This window comes from Nuphar pumila, chromosome 11 (assembly GCF_984573655.1).
Source record: "Nuphar pumila chromosome 11, dmNupPumi1.hap1.1, whole genome shotgun sequence".
NCBI classification, from domain to species: Eukaryota; Viridiplantae; Streptophyta; class Magnoliopsida; order Nymphaeales; family Nymphaeaceae; genus Nuphar; species Nuphar pumila.
Genome location: NC_143259.1, coordinates 93,728,118 through 93,741,031, shown reverse-complemented (window position 1 = coordinate 93,741,031; position 12,914 = coordinate 93,728,118). Strand labels below are relative to the sequence as shown.

Sequence of the window (12,914 nt, the reverse complement as noted above, 5' to 3'; positions counted from 1 at the left end):
TGTGAAATATATGATTGCTATCTTGCTTTCCTGGTGGAATTGTTGATTGAACCATGACTTTGTTCTTCCTATATTACAGGCCTGCGCGAATGGTTTTGTCAAACAGAAGAAAACCATGCAGTTTCACGGATGCCAGTGATAGTTAGCATGTCATCTAATTCTCTACCTTCTAAGAAGGGACATAAACACCGGCATCCTAGCTTATCAATGGATCCAGTGCCTACAGCAGGTCAGGATATTGTACAGATGGATGAAGATTCTGAGGAGGATGAAGATTTTCAGACTACTGATCCAGAGGTGCAACTGCAAAAGTTCTGTTTTGGGTTTTGCATTCATGACCGTATCTCTAAAAGATTGTATTTTCTAAATATAGGCCTATGATATTGCTGTTGGAAATGAAGTCAAACAAATAGGTTCATCAAAATACTTGTGTTGTTTTACTATGTTTTGTTACCACTTCATACTGGAAAATGTCATTGTTTCTAACAATTTGTCCTTAAAATAAAGTGGATGAGAAGACCGAACATCTTGATTTATCCTTTTTCTCTGGAAATCTGCGTCGTGATGATCGTGATAATAGTCGTGACTGTTGGAGAATATCAGATGGAAACAACTTTCGAGTCCGGAGCAAACATTTCCTTTTTGACAAATCAAAGGTTGTTACATACTAACTTTTGGAATACCTAACTTTTTGTTCTAACACTCATTTTGGTCAGGGATTTTCTTTTGTAGTGGTTGACATTTCATACTGATGGTGTCTGTAGATCCCTGCGGGAAAGCCGCTTATGGAGCTTGTTGCAGTGGACTGGTTCAAGGATGTCAAGCGCATGGACCACGTTGCAAGGTGTCCAGGCTGTGCAGTGCAAGTAAATTTTATCATTTGGTCATCATTTTCTTTTGTTGATATGCTTTATGCATATTATGTACCACTGGATGCATGTAGCTCTAACAAAACTAGAACTACTGAGTTGTTGGAGGCAGGAGAAATTGCTGGTTAAGTGGTAGGTTTGCAAATATATTTATGAATGAGATGTAGGTGGCATTCTCATTTGGTTGGTCTTGTGCAGTCAATGCATACCAGCCACCTAAAATTCTTAGGTGTTGGCTGGCACCTATGTGCAGTCCATGTAGGCCCTGTATCTAGGATTTTGACAACTTCTTGCCCCTTGCCTTTGTGTCAATTTTGAACTTTCTCAATTCATAGGAGAAATAGGTGGGCATATTTGCTGGGATAAACCATTTACATACTACTTTTAAGGTTCAATATCTCTATTGAAATTTAGCAAGGAGAGAAGATCAGTTTACTAGTTTTCAGAGATATCTTGACCTTAATTTTGTAAGGTTGTAATCATCTCACATCTTTTTTCTTGTCTTGGAAGTTCTTAGTAAAATTCTTTTGGTCTCAAAGGCATTAAGGACCCTTTAGTTCACATATAAGAGCTGTGGCGCTTTAAAATTTCATTTTATTTTATTAGTGATCCTGTTCTTATCTTCTGATAAGACATCAATCTATTCACAGTTAATTTTCTTGCCTATAAAGTTGTGGTTGTTACCTTTCGAGTAAAATAAAAATGATTATTGGATCAACAACCATGCATAGATTAGCTGGCTATTCTGCGAACTATTGAATTTCCATTGGCTTCAATTTAGCTATTGTTATTTTGAATGTATACTTAGCTCATGTTGAAATAGTAGAAAGTATACAGGCCACAAGTGTATGTTGCCTTGGGGTTTAAAATTGAGTCTATTCTAATTTACATATAGCTATTTCCATTTATATTCTCATAAAATCAAGATTTGATCTTTTCTTCCTTATTAAGGCCTTGATTCAATTAGATTGCCTTCTGCGTTAGCATTAAGATGCACACACATATGATAGATAATGTTCCTCATTGTGCTGTACCGTGCTGGTTCAGGTTGCGTCAGAGAAGGGGCTGTTCTCATTGGCTATAAATCTTCAAGTAAGTCGAAGTATACATTTGTCGGATCCATTTTCTTGATAAGTCTAATGTATACACTGATGCACATAATATGTTTATGAACATGCTATGAAGTGCACGTCTTGCATGTGCCTAGTGTCTATGTATTTTACTCTGCAATTATTTCAGTCACTTGCATATGATTTGTTAGTATGAATTCCTGAAAATCATAGTAGTCTCTGTGTGAATCAATGAGGAAGTTGCTTCAGCCATCATGACCCCTTATTCTATGACAAGTGGGGTTCATTTGAATATGCCATTAATAGATTACTTACAGACAAGAAATAAAATACAATGATATTGCAATGTGTGCCGCTAAATTAAGATGACACATTAATGAACAAATACAACACGACTGTCAAAGCATGCCAGAACAGCCTACTGATGACCGAATTCCCAAAATATCCCATGAAAGCCAGTAATATGAGAAATAGCCATAATACCCTTTTGGTCTGACATTCTTCAATCACAGGTGTGTATTTCGAAATAAAGGCTCAAGATCAATAGAAAACACAAAATAAAGTTATAGAAGTAATAAATTATAGAAAAATTGCTTGACACACATCGACATCCAACACAACACGCCTTGGCATGTCAAGTTTGTGGCCTTTGCTCCTGTGAAATGGGTTACTTCTTGAATGCAACAAGCTAAGAAATCATTGGTCCACCTTTTTGGCTCCATATAGTGTGGGAATATTGCTGATTTTAGGATAGTGCCGTGGGGACTTGCTACAAAAATATGATCACAGATTATGAGTTCCACATGGGGACTTGCTACAAAAATGTGATCACGGATTATGAGTTCCACATGCAACCAAAATATTAGGCTGCAATTTGGCCATAATAGTATGCTTGTGCTAAATTGTTTGTAGCTTGTTGGATATTAGAATCTGATATTAAATAAATAATGACTTGATTCTCCTACAGGTTCCAGGATCAACACATTACAGTATGGTCTTCTATTTTGTGACAAAGCAACTTATACCAGGGTCGCTATTGCAACGATTTGTTGATGCTGATGATGAGTTTCGGAATAGTAGATTTAAGCTTATCCCATCAGTTCCTAAGGTCCTTGATCTTTCATTGTTTACTTTGTGCATAGGGCCTTTGTTGTTGCTTGTGTTAGGTTTTCTTCTTTTCCTGGTTTCTACAGGGTTCATGGATTGTGCGGCAAAGTGTTGGAAGCACCCCATGCTTGTTGGGAAAAGCTGTAGATTGCAATTATATTCGTGGACCCAAATACCTAGAAGTGAGCAAAAATCTTTTTTTTTCAACTAAAATAGTTGCAGATAGATGTTAATCTGATGAACATTTCCAATATGCAGATAGATGTTGATATTGGTTCTTCCACAGTTGCAAATGGAGTATTAGGACTTGTATGTGGTGTAATTACTACTCTCGTGGTGGACATGGGATTTCTTGTCCAGGTATAAAGTTGAACCAGGTTTTTTCTTGTTTTTCTTTTCCCACTTGTGCATGTTTATTGGTGTGCACCCTTCTGTTGAACTGTAATAACACTTGTTAAAGCACGATTTAGCATTCTGAAATGAAAACCATGCATAATAAGCATTTTAGATTGGTTAATAGATTTGTGAAATTCTCTGTGGTACTTTCTTTAATTGATTTTTGTGGTATAGGAAGAAGGTTAATATTGCTTTGCTACATGTGTTGAGCTTTGGTTAAGTTCAAAAGTGTCTGGGCATGGGGGTGGGGGTCTGGTTGTTTGTCTCTCTTTATGGATTATACACGTCGAGAACATTGTTCAAAGGACTAATAGGTAAGTGCAAGTGTTCAACAAACTTTACGAAAATAAAGGAATGAGTGGCACCCCAGTCAAAGAGTACCAAAGCTGCTTTGTTAGTGTTGAGAGTAGGTGGTTTAAGGTTAAACCTTCTTAGTTTGGAGGTTATTTGAAAAATTTATTAAATATTAGACTTAGATGTAATTTATTATTTTGGACTCTCTCTATTTAACATAGAGAGAGCCCTAATGTCAATACATCGAGTTTCTCTTCATGTGCTGCCGTCTCTCTCTCTCCCTTCCTCCTCTCTCTCTCTCTCTAACCAGGGTTCGATACATCATTCTACATGGTATCAGAGCATCGATCGTGGGAACTTACTCGATCGTGATCAAACTGTTGCCGAGTTTCTCCCTACACCAACGAAGAATTTTTTTTTCCAGGTTAGCTGTTTGTGTTTCTGTGTAAGATCTGATAACAAATCTGGGATTTGACCAAGGTCATGGCCCAGATCTGTCATCAGATCTAAGGAACATGATGTGTGCCTCTAGTTTCCTGTTTTTTTTTCTCTCCGTGATTTTCTGTTGTCGTGATATCCCTGCCGTGATATCCCTGTCGTGATTCCCTGCCGTGATTACTGTTGCCGTGATTTCTTGGTGCTGTGTTTTTTTGTTGCCGTGATTTTCTAGATGTCTTGCCGTGATTTGCTTTTGATTGCCAAGTTCTTATTGCCGTAATACCCTGATGTTTGGGCACAACAACAATCTTCTTGTCGAGATTTGTTTATTTCTTGTCGTGACTTCCTGCTATTTGGGAGAAACAGCAATCGCACTTGTTGTGTTGTGCTGGTGATTAAGATATGACTGTCGAGCTCTATATGTCTGGGAGCAGCCTCTCGTATGATTCAATTTATGCATATACAGAGTTATGTTGGTCGTGACTTCCTGCTGTGCTGAAAAAAAATATATTTTGGAACTATTATTCATGTGTATGGGCTGTTGTTCACTACTGTCGTGGAAATTGCAGGCTTGATTTCCTGTTGTGCTGGGAAATTACACTTGTTGTGGGCTGTTGTTTCTTATTGTCGTGGTTTTGTGTGTGTGAACAACTGTTGGTTGTCGTGTGAATGTAACACACACTATTCCCTGTATTGGTTGAAGTCTCTCCAGTTTTTTTTCTGCTGAAACAAAAGTATATCTTCAGTATGGCTGAAAGTTCGAAATGTGATTCCAAATTGGAACATGTTGGAGAGTATAAGGCATTTGCCAATCCCTTTTCGTACGGATCTTCTGTAAGGTTGAATGAAACTAACTATGCCAGGTGGTCCAGAACGTTCATGATGTCAGTATCTGAACATCGTAGAAAACATATCTTGTTGGAAGAAGAACCCATTGAAAAATTGGGAAAATATGCTACCTGGGATGAAGATAATGACATAGTTATGTCATGGATCATGAATAGTGTCGAAACCTATATTGCAGATGGTTTAATTTATTATAATACAACCAAACAGATGTGGGACAATCTTAGAGATACGTATTCACAAGAGACTAATGTGAGTCGTATCCTGCAAGTCGAACAGGAGATATATAATTTACAGCAAGGAGATCAGACCTTGGCCCAGTATTATGCATCAGTAAAAGCTGCGTTTGAAAGACTCAATGCTCACAAGCCTCTTTGTTGTTCGAAGCAGAAAGATCATCAAGAACAGACTATGGTTGCTCGGTTTCTTACAGGTTTATCTTCAGAATTCTCTGTTGCAAAAGTCCAAATGTTGACTGGATCAGATGTACCTACTCTTGTTGATGCATATAATCGCCTGAGTAGACTTGCGATATCTCTTCCACAATCACAGCCTGTGACCCAGTCATCTGCTCTAGTTGTCTCCTCTGGTTATGGGCGTGGAAATATTCAGAATATCAGAGGATGAGGTCGTGGACGAGGTATGAGAGGCAGAGGAAAGCTTCAATGCACATTCTGTGGAAAATCTGGACATTAAGAAGATCGGTGCTTGGATAAACATGGCCGGCCAACCTCTTCATCAAATTCATATGCTTCTAAAGCAAATGTTACTACTCTCAAGGCAACAAAGGTACAGAAAAATATCTCTGCTAGTGACAGTAGTATCACCCTCAGTCGTGCTGAATATGATGAGCTGATAGCCCTTCGTTCTATGAGTTCCACCCCTCCTGTAGCTAGTGTTGCCTATTCAACAGAAAATCATCTACATCCAACTGACAGTAAGTGGATTATTGACTCCGGTGCATCCAGACATTTGTGTGGAAATTCTCTTGTTTTTTCAGATTTAAAGGATATTAATGCTCATCGAGGAGTCTCATTAGCCGATGGGAGTTCCTCTCCTATTGTTGGTCAGGGAAATATTTCTATATCCTCCTCATTACAGTTGCAAAATGTTCTTCATGCTCCAAACTTTCCTTCAAGTTTACTTTCTGTTAGTTGCCTTATAAAAGAACAAAACTGTAGAGTAATATTTGATCCGATGGGTTGTCATTTTCAGGATTTGCTGACGGGGAAGAAGATTGGTGGAGGCTATGAAGCAAATGGAGTTTACTACCTACATCATCCAATGGGTAATGTTCATGCTGCCGTGGAACATTCATCCAGTCCTGTTCAGTGGCATCGTCGTCTTGGTCATCCTTCATTGTCAAAGCTTCGTTCAGTCTTTCCTTAAATTCCTTCCACCACATCATTTCAGTGTGAAGCATGTCAACTGGGCAAGCATCATCGAAGCTCGTTCCCTTCAAGTCAGAGTCAGTCTAGTAATAAAGTTTTTGAACTTCTTCATGCAGATGTATGGGGTCCTAGTAAGATTCCTACTAGGACTCAGTGTCGTTACTATCTTGTTATTGTTGATGATTTCTCTAAGTTGTCATGGGTGTTTTTAATAAAGGAACGATCTGAAGTTCCAAGTATTATTAAATCCTTAATTCTTGAAATAAAAACTCAGTTTGAATCTATTGTCAAGATTGTTCGCACTGATAATGCTCTCGAGTTTAAATCAAAAGGTCTGTTACAATTTTACCAAGATAATGACATCCAACCCCAAACTTCCTGTGCATATTCTTCTCAACAAAATGGGGTGGCTGAGCGAAAACATCGGCACTTGCGTGATGTTGTCAGGACCATTATGATTCAATCCAATGTTCCTGCGTTATACTGGGGTGATGCGATTACCACTGCTTGCTATCTGATCAACCACATGCCTTCGTCTTCTGTGGGTGATCAAATTCCATTACATATCCTAAAACCTAATGCCCCACTCTTTTCTTTCTCACCCAAAATATTTGGATGTGTTTGTTTTATACACAAACTTGGCCCTGACCGTGATAAATTAGTTGCTCAAGCTACAAAATGCATATTTATAGGTTATCCCAAAAATCAAAAGGGATATCGATGTTATGATCCTATTTCTCGCTGAGAGTATGTCAGTGCGGATGTATCTTTCTTGGAATCCACTCCATATTACTCTAGTACCGGTTCCCCACTACAGGTTGATCCAGCTGAGTCTTTTCCATTACCTATACCTCCTTTTCCGTTGGAATATGTGCCCTCATTACCGAACCAAACTTTATCCTCTTCCAGATTTAATAATCCTTCATTAGTATATGTGCGTAGAGCTCCATCTCCGCAAGAGCCTTCATCTTCTTCTTCCCCTGAGGTAAGTTCTACTGACAATAGTGATCTTCATGATGATGATAACAGGCCTATTGCTCTATGAAAGGGGACACGATAATGTACCTTATATCCCATATCTCATTTTGTCTCCGATGTCAGAATTGGAAATCAGATGAAGTCATTTCTTTCAGCCTTATCTGCTGAAACTATTCCACTGAACTATCAGCAGGCAGAACTTGATAATCGATGAAAGTTGGCTATGCAAGAAGAAATGGATGCTTTAGTATCTTAGCATACATGGGATCTAGTTGATTCCCCAGCAGATGCTGACATTGTTGGATGTAAATGGGTATATACAATAAAGTACAAATCTGATGGTTCTATTGAAAGGTACAAGGCCAGATTAGTAGCAAAAGGGTATACTCAGACATATGAAATTGATTTCTTTGAAACCTTTTCTTCTGTTGCACGGATGGGTACGATTCGTCTTGTTCTCTCAGTAGCTGTTCAGCATGGCTGGAGTTTGTACCAATTAGATGTGAAAAATGCGTTTCTATATGGGGATCTATCTGAGACTGTTTACATGCAACAACCTTCAGGATTCGAGGTTGAGGGGGAGTGTCAGAAGGTGTGTAGATTGAGAAAGGCGATTTATGGCTTGAAAAAAATCCTCGCGCATGGTTTCAAAAGTTGTTTGAAGTGATGTCACGCTTTGGCTTTAATAGGTCAGCAGCCGATCATACACTATTTATCAAGAAAACTAGCTCTGGCATAGTTGTTATGGTGGTATATGTGGATGACATTATTCTTACAGGAGATGATGTGAAAGCCATTGAAGCCACAAAGGCTCATCTTCAAAAACACTTTGTTACAAAAGACCTTGGTTCACTGAGGTATTTTTTGGGTATAGAAGTTGCCAGGAGCCGTGAAGGGATAGTTTTGTCTCAACGGAAGTATGTTCTTGACTTATTAAAGGAAACGGGAATGTTGGGAGCCAAACCAGCAAATATTCCCATGAGCCATAAAGTTCAGTTGTTTGAAGAAGCGTAAAAAACGGTTGATAGCAAAAGCTATCGCTCCCTAGTAGGGAAGCTACTGTATGTGACTGTGACCAGACCGGATATTGTTTTAGCAGTAAGCAAAGTTAGCCAGTTTATGGACAAACCAACTGAGGTACACTGGAATGCAGCTATTATGATTCTCAGATATCTAAAATCTTCTCCTGGAAAGGGGTTATTGTTCAGGAAAGGTGGAACTCTGGAGATAGTGGCCTATTCTGATGCTGACTATGCAGGATCTGTAGTGGATAGAAAATCTACCACAAGATTCTGTGTGTTTCTGGGAGACAACTTGATTTCTTGGAGAAGTAAGAAACAAAATGTGGTTTCTAGGTCAAGTGCAGAATCAGAATATCGGGCTATGGCCCAAACAACTGCTGAATTGATGTGGGTTCGTACTGTTTTTCATGATCTTCAGGTGAAGGTTTCCTCTCCTATGACCATGATGTGTGATAACAAGGCTGCAACATATATAGCAAACAATCCTGTCTTTCATGAGAGAACAAAGCACATTGAGGTTGATTGTCACTATGTAAGAGATATGGTTCAAGCTGGACATATCAATACCAAATATCTTAAGTCAGAAGATCAAGTTGCAGATATGTTTACAAAACCCCTTGCTAGACCAAATTTCTCAAAATGTTGTGACAAGCTGAACATGATTGATATCTATGCTCCAGCTTAAGGGGGAGTGTTGAGAGTAGGTGGTTTAAGGTTAGACCTTCTTAGTTTGGAGGTTATTTGAAAAATTTATTAAATATTGGACTTAGATGTAATTTATTATTTTGGACTCTCTCTATTTAACATAGAGATAGCCCTAATGTCAATACATCGAGTTTCTGTTCATGTGCTGCCGTCTCTCTCTCTCTCTCTCTCTCTCTCTCTCTCTCTCTCTCTCCCTTCCTCCTCCTCCTCTCTCTCTAACCAGGGTTCGGTACATCATTCTACAGTTAGCAACCAGAATGGTACCTTGCACGAGCTCGCCCTTGGTCAACTGCTCGATCGTGGTGGTGTAGAGGCGTCCTGGCGTCTTCTTCTGGCTGCTGGATTGCGGTTGTTGTGGTTGGTGTGGCTGCTGCGGTGGTCGAGGAAACAGAGGTGCTCCGTTGTTTCGCCTGAGATCATCGATCGCCTTTTTGCGGCATTCATGGATGTAGTGGCCCATCTTGCCACAATACAAGCATCCACCGGTCTCACGAAGGCATACTTGCCTAGGATGGGGTCGTGAGCACTGGGGGCAAGCATCACTTGCTTGCTGCCTGATTGGAGGGTTGCCCTGAGGGCGCTGACGCTTGTGAGGAGGAGCCTGCCTACTTCCTCCTTCACTTTTTACAAACAGGGGCGACCGCTTGGCTTGGCCGCCGGAAGGGGTCTTCTTCTGCTCTCCACCTACAACAGGTGGCTTCCTGGCCTGGGTGCTCTTAGAGCGCTCCCAGTCTTCATTCAAGAGGGTGGCAGTCACAACTGCCGCGGAGAAGGTTGGGGGCATGCTGGTGAGGACCCTAGGTCGGAGTCCTTCCCTTAATCCTCTAACAAACTTGTCGGCCCGTTCTCACTCACCGTCGAATAGGCTAGGGCAGTAGCGCTCCAGTATTTGAAAACTGGCGATATAGTCCGCCAATTTGGAGGTTCCCTGGTAGAGTTTCAAAAATTCGACCTTCTTCTTCTCTCGTGCATGAGGAGGAAAATAATTCTCCAAAAATGCCTTTTTGAAGGCTTCCCAAGGAATCACGGACGAATCTAGGAACTGAACATCTTGGGTCGTGTCCCACCAATTGCGGGCGTCATCCTTCAATCGGAAGGTCCCAAACAAGGTCTTCTTGTCGACTGGGACTTCCAGTACTCAGAAAACTCGTTCCACCTCTTTAATCCAGCTTTCTGCCAAGTCTGGATCGATTTTGCCGACGAAAATAGGCAGATCAAGTTTCAGAAATTTCTCATATGAGACCGTCGTATGTTGGCTTGGCTCGAAGGAGGGTGCCTGAGCGCACATTTGGCCTCGAATTGCATCAGCCAAAGCACCGAGGGAATCCATGACAAATCCTCGTTGATCTGACCAATCATTAGACAAACCTTCGTTCATACCTTGCATTATCCTTAATATAAAAAGATACATAAGTCAGGATTCAAAGAGACATAGTGAAGAACCCAAAATATTGTAGTATTTCTAAGTGTCAAAGTTATAAAACCCCAGCAACGCTGGTACAAAAAGATACTTTACAAAAATCAACAAAGTACACAAACTCTTGTACAAAAAGTTACTTGATAAACAAAAGGACAAGCCGATTATCGAGAAAAGACAACTAGTCCTATATCCTTTAGGGTCGACGAGAGTATTTCTTCAAGTACTCTCTTGCGATACCCGTATGCCTTACCCCTCGCGGAGGAAAAAAACAATGTAAATCTTCATTCAGGACTCCTTGACCGTAAAGAGGGGTCGTGGGGGTGTAATGCGGTGAAGCATTTGGCGCATAAGGTGGAGAGGCCAGAGTGTATTTCGGAGAATCTGCTGAGTATTGGGATGGGTAGGAGGCAGGTGTGTATATTGGTGAGTTAGGTGAGGGTCTATAAGCGGGCGAATGATTGCCCTGAGCACCCTGGATTGAGGAAGCTGTGTCTTCCAAATCTTGGGCTGCAGACACCTTCTTGTCGTATGCTTTTCTAAGTTGGCAATTAGTCATTGTGTGCCCATCTTCGCCACAGAAAAATGCATTCCATCAGGGCCTGCCAGGGAGATTCTGCTTTTCATGATTCATCTTGTCATAAAAGCATCCATGCCATAACATGTGTGAGCAACCTATACCTTTGTGACAGTATGAGGATTTTTATTCACTTAAATGCTTTTAAGGAATCAAATAGTAGGATCCTTCAATGCATTTTGATATTTTAGACAATGGTGAGCAACGAGTTGAGCTTCTTGTTAGAGGGACGGGCTCGGCTTGCTAAAAGCTTAGTTGTAGCTTGTGTAACAAGCAATCTAAGCTCAAGCTCAATTCTGATCCTGTTAAGTGAATTGAGCCTAAGCCGAATTCAGTTTCATTAAAAGCTTGATTAGCTTATTTCAAATTCAATTAAAATATGTAAAGACTTTTTTAATACCAAACAGTAATATAGTATAATGACTACTTACCCTCTTATTTAAAGGAGAGGTGGCAAGCTCAAATCTCATAATGTTCCTCAACCAAGTGTTTTTTTCTTTTCCTTTTTTATTGCTTGGCCGAGCATGGCTCAAGCTCGAGTGTCACACAAGAGGTATTGGCCTAAGCTCAGACAGCAAGCTTCAACTTGCCTTGGCTCGGTTTGTGTGCAGCCCTATCCAGAAGATGGCATCACCTATTTGAGAGTCTTTAAAGATTCTAATCTATTATTCACTTTTTGTCTCATATAGAAATTTTTTTGAAAACAAAGATGGCAAGGCATCAATCTCATCAAAACAGCCGTCAATCTCCAACTAATCTGCCAATTCTTTTTTTCCTAATGAAATCCAGATTCACTAGGGTACTTGTCTATGACATTAAAAAACAAGGGCATTGGGAGAGAGAGAGAGAGAGAGAGAGAGAGAGAGAGTAGATCAAGGGTAAAAATGTAAACTTAAGTGCAAATCCTAGGTGATCTGCCAAACAGTTTGTTTTTTATTAACAAAGAAAAGGTTAAGTGTGTGTTTCATTGTTGCCCACTATTTAGAAGCTATTTTGGAAATTCCCTTCCATTACTTGCTCTGGTTATTGTGTCATGCTAATCAGAGGTGGTTGTGGGAAAACAAGGAAATGGAAGGAGAGGAAGCAAGGGTTGACTTGTCTGTTTTGATTCTTTTGCAGGCAAGTACGGTAGATGAGCTGCCGGAGCATCTAATTGGTGCAGTACGCGTCTCACATATTGAGCTGTCATCTGCAATCAATCCATCACTTGATGAAATACAATCAACGGAATCAAACGAGTAGCATTGTTCAGAGGTTCTATTTGGATCACCTCTCTCTATTGTTTTCTATTGTCTGTGCCTGTACGCTTGCATTCTGCACTGATTTGCAAGTTATTGTAGCTCTCCATCATTCTCTTGTGCTCTATGGAATATGTCCTTTGTTTTCCCAAACACAATTTGCAGCAGAAATAGAAATGTTTTACTAGTTTTTTTACAAGAAAAAAGGAAAATTTTCAAAAAAAACACCTAAGAACTTTGGTTGATTTACTCTCTCTCTCTCTCTCTCTCTCCATGAAACCTATTTTTAAGGGTGGAGAAAATGGCATCGAGCTTCACCGACCATGCAACAATGGTGGCGTCATTGCACGGTAGGCTGAAAGTACCCAAAGGAGAGCGTTGAGCATATGGTGAGGGTGACTATGCTGTGCGTACACAGGGGGTGGGAAGGAAGAGATGGTCAAGGCATCTTTTGTCTCACTATAAATGCCATTTCAAAGCCTCATGTTTGCTTTGATATTTGAAGTTCGGATATAGAGGGATTCTTTTTCCGGTACTATGGAGAAAACAGGGTCCTTTGAAGCTGT

At 40.2% G+C, this 12,914-nt stretch overlaps 1 protein-coding gene across 1 annotated transcript in view; it reads left to right on the top strand.

The window, feature by feature from the left end:
• Positions 1 to 12,501, top strand: part of LOC149822518 (protein ENHANCED DISEASE RESISTANCE 2-like) — a 173,510-nt gene extending 161,009 nt beyond the window's left edge. Inside the window, exons 15-22 of the mRNA XM_089981603.1 lie at positions 80 to 316; positions 508 to 656; positions 765 to 866; positions 1,917 to 1,961; positions 2,907 to 3,047; positions 3,133 to 3,228; positions 3,305 to 3,406; positions 12,230 to 12,501. Coding sequence (XP_089837729.1) covers positions 80 to 316; positions 508 to 656; positions 765 to 866; positions 1,917 to 1,961; positions 2,907 to 3,047; positions 3,133 to 3,228; positions 3,305 to 3,406; positions 12,230 to 12,352 — 995 coding nt within the window. The 3' untranslated portion in view covers positions 12,353 to 12,501. The remainder of the gene's footprint in view (positions 1 to 79; positions 317 to 507; positions 657 to 764; positions 867 to 1,916; positions 1,962 to 2,906; positions 3,048 to 3,132; positions 3,229 to 3,304; positions 3,407 to 12,229) is intronic.
• The last annotated feature ends 413 nt before the right edge of the window (positions 12,502 to 12,914 follow it).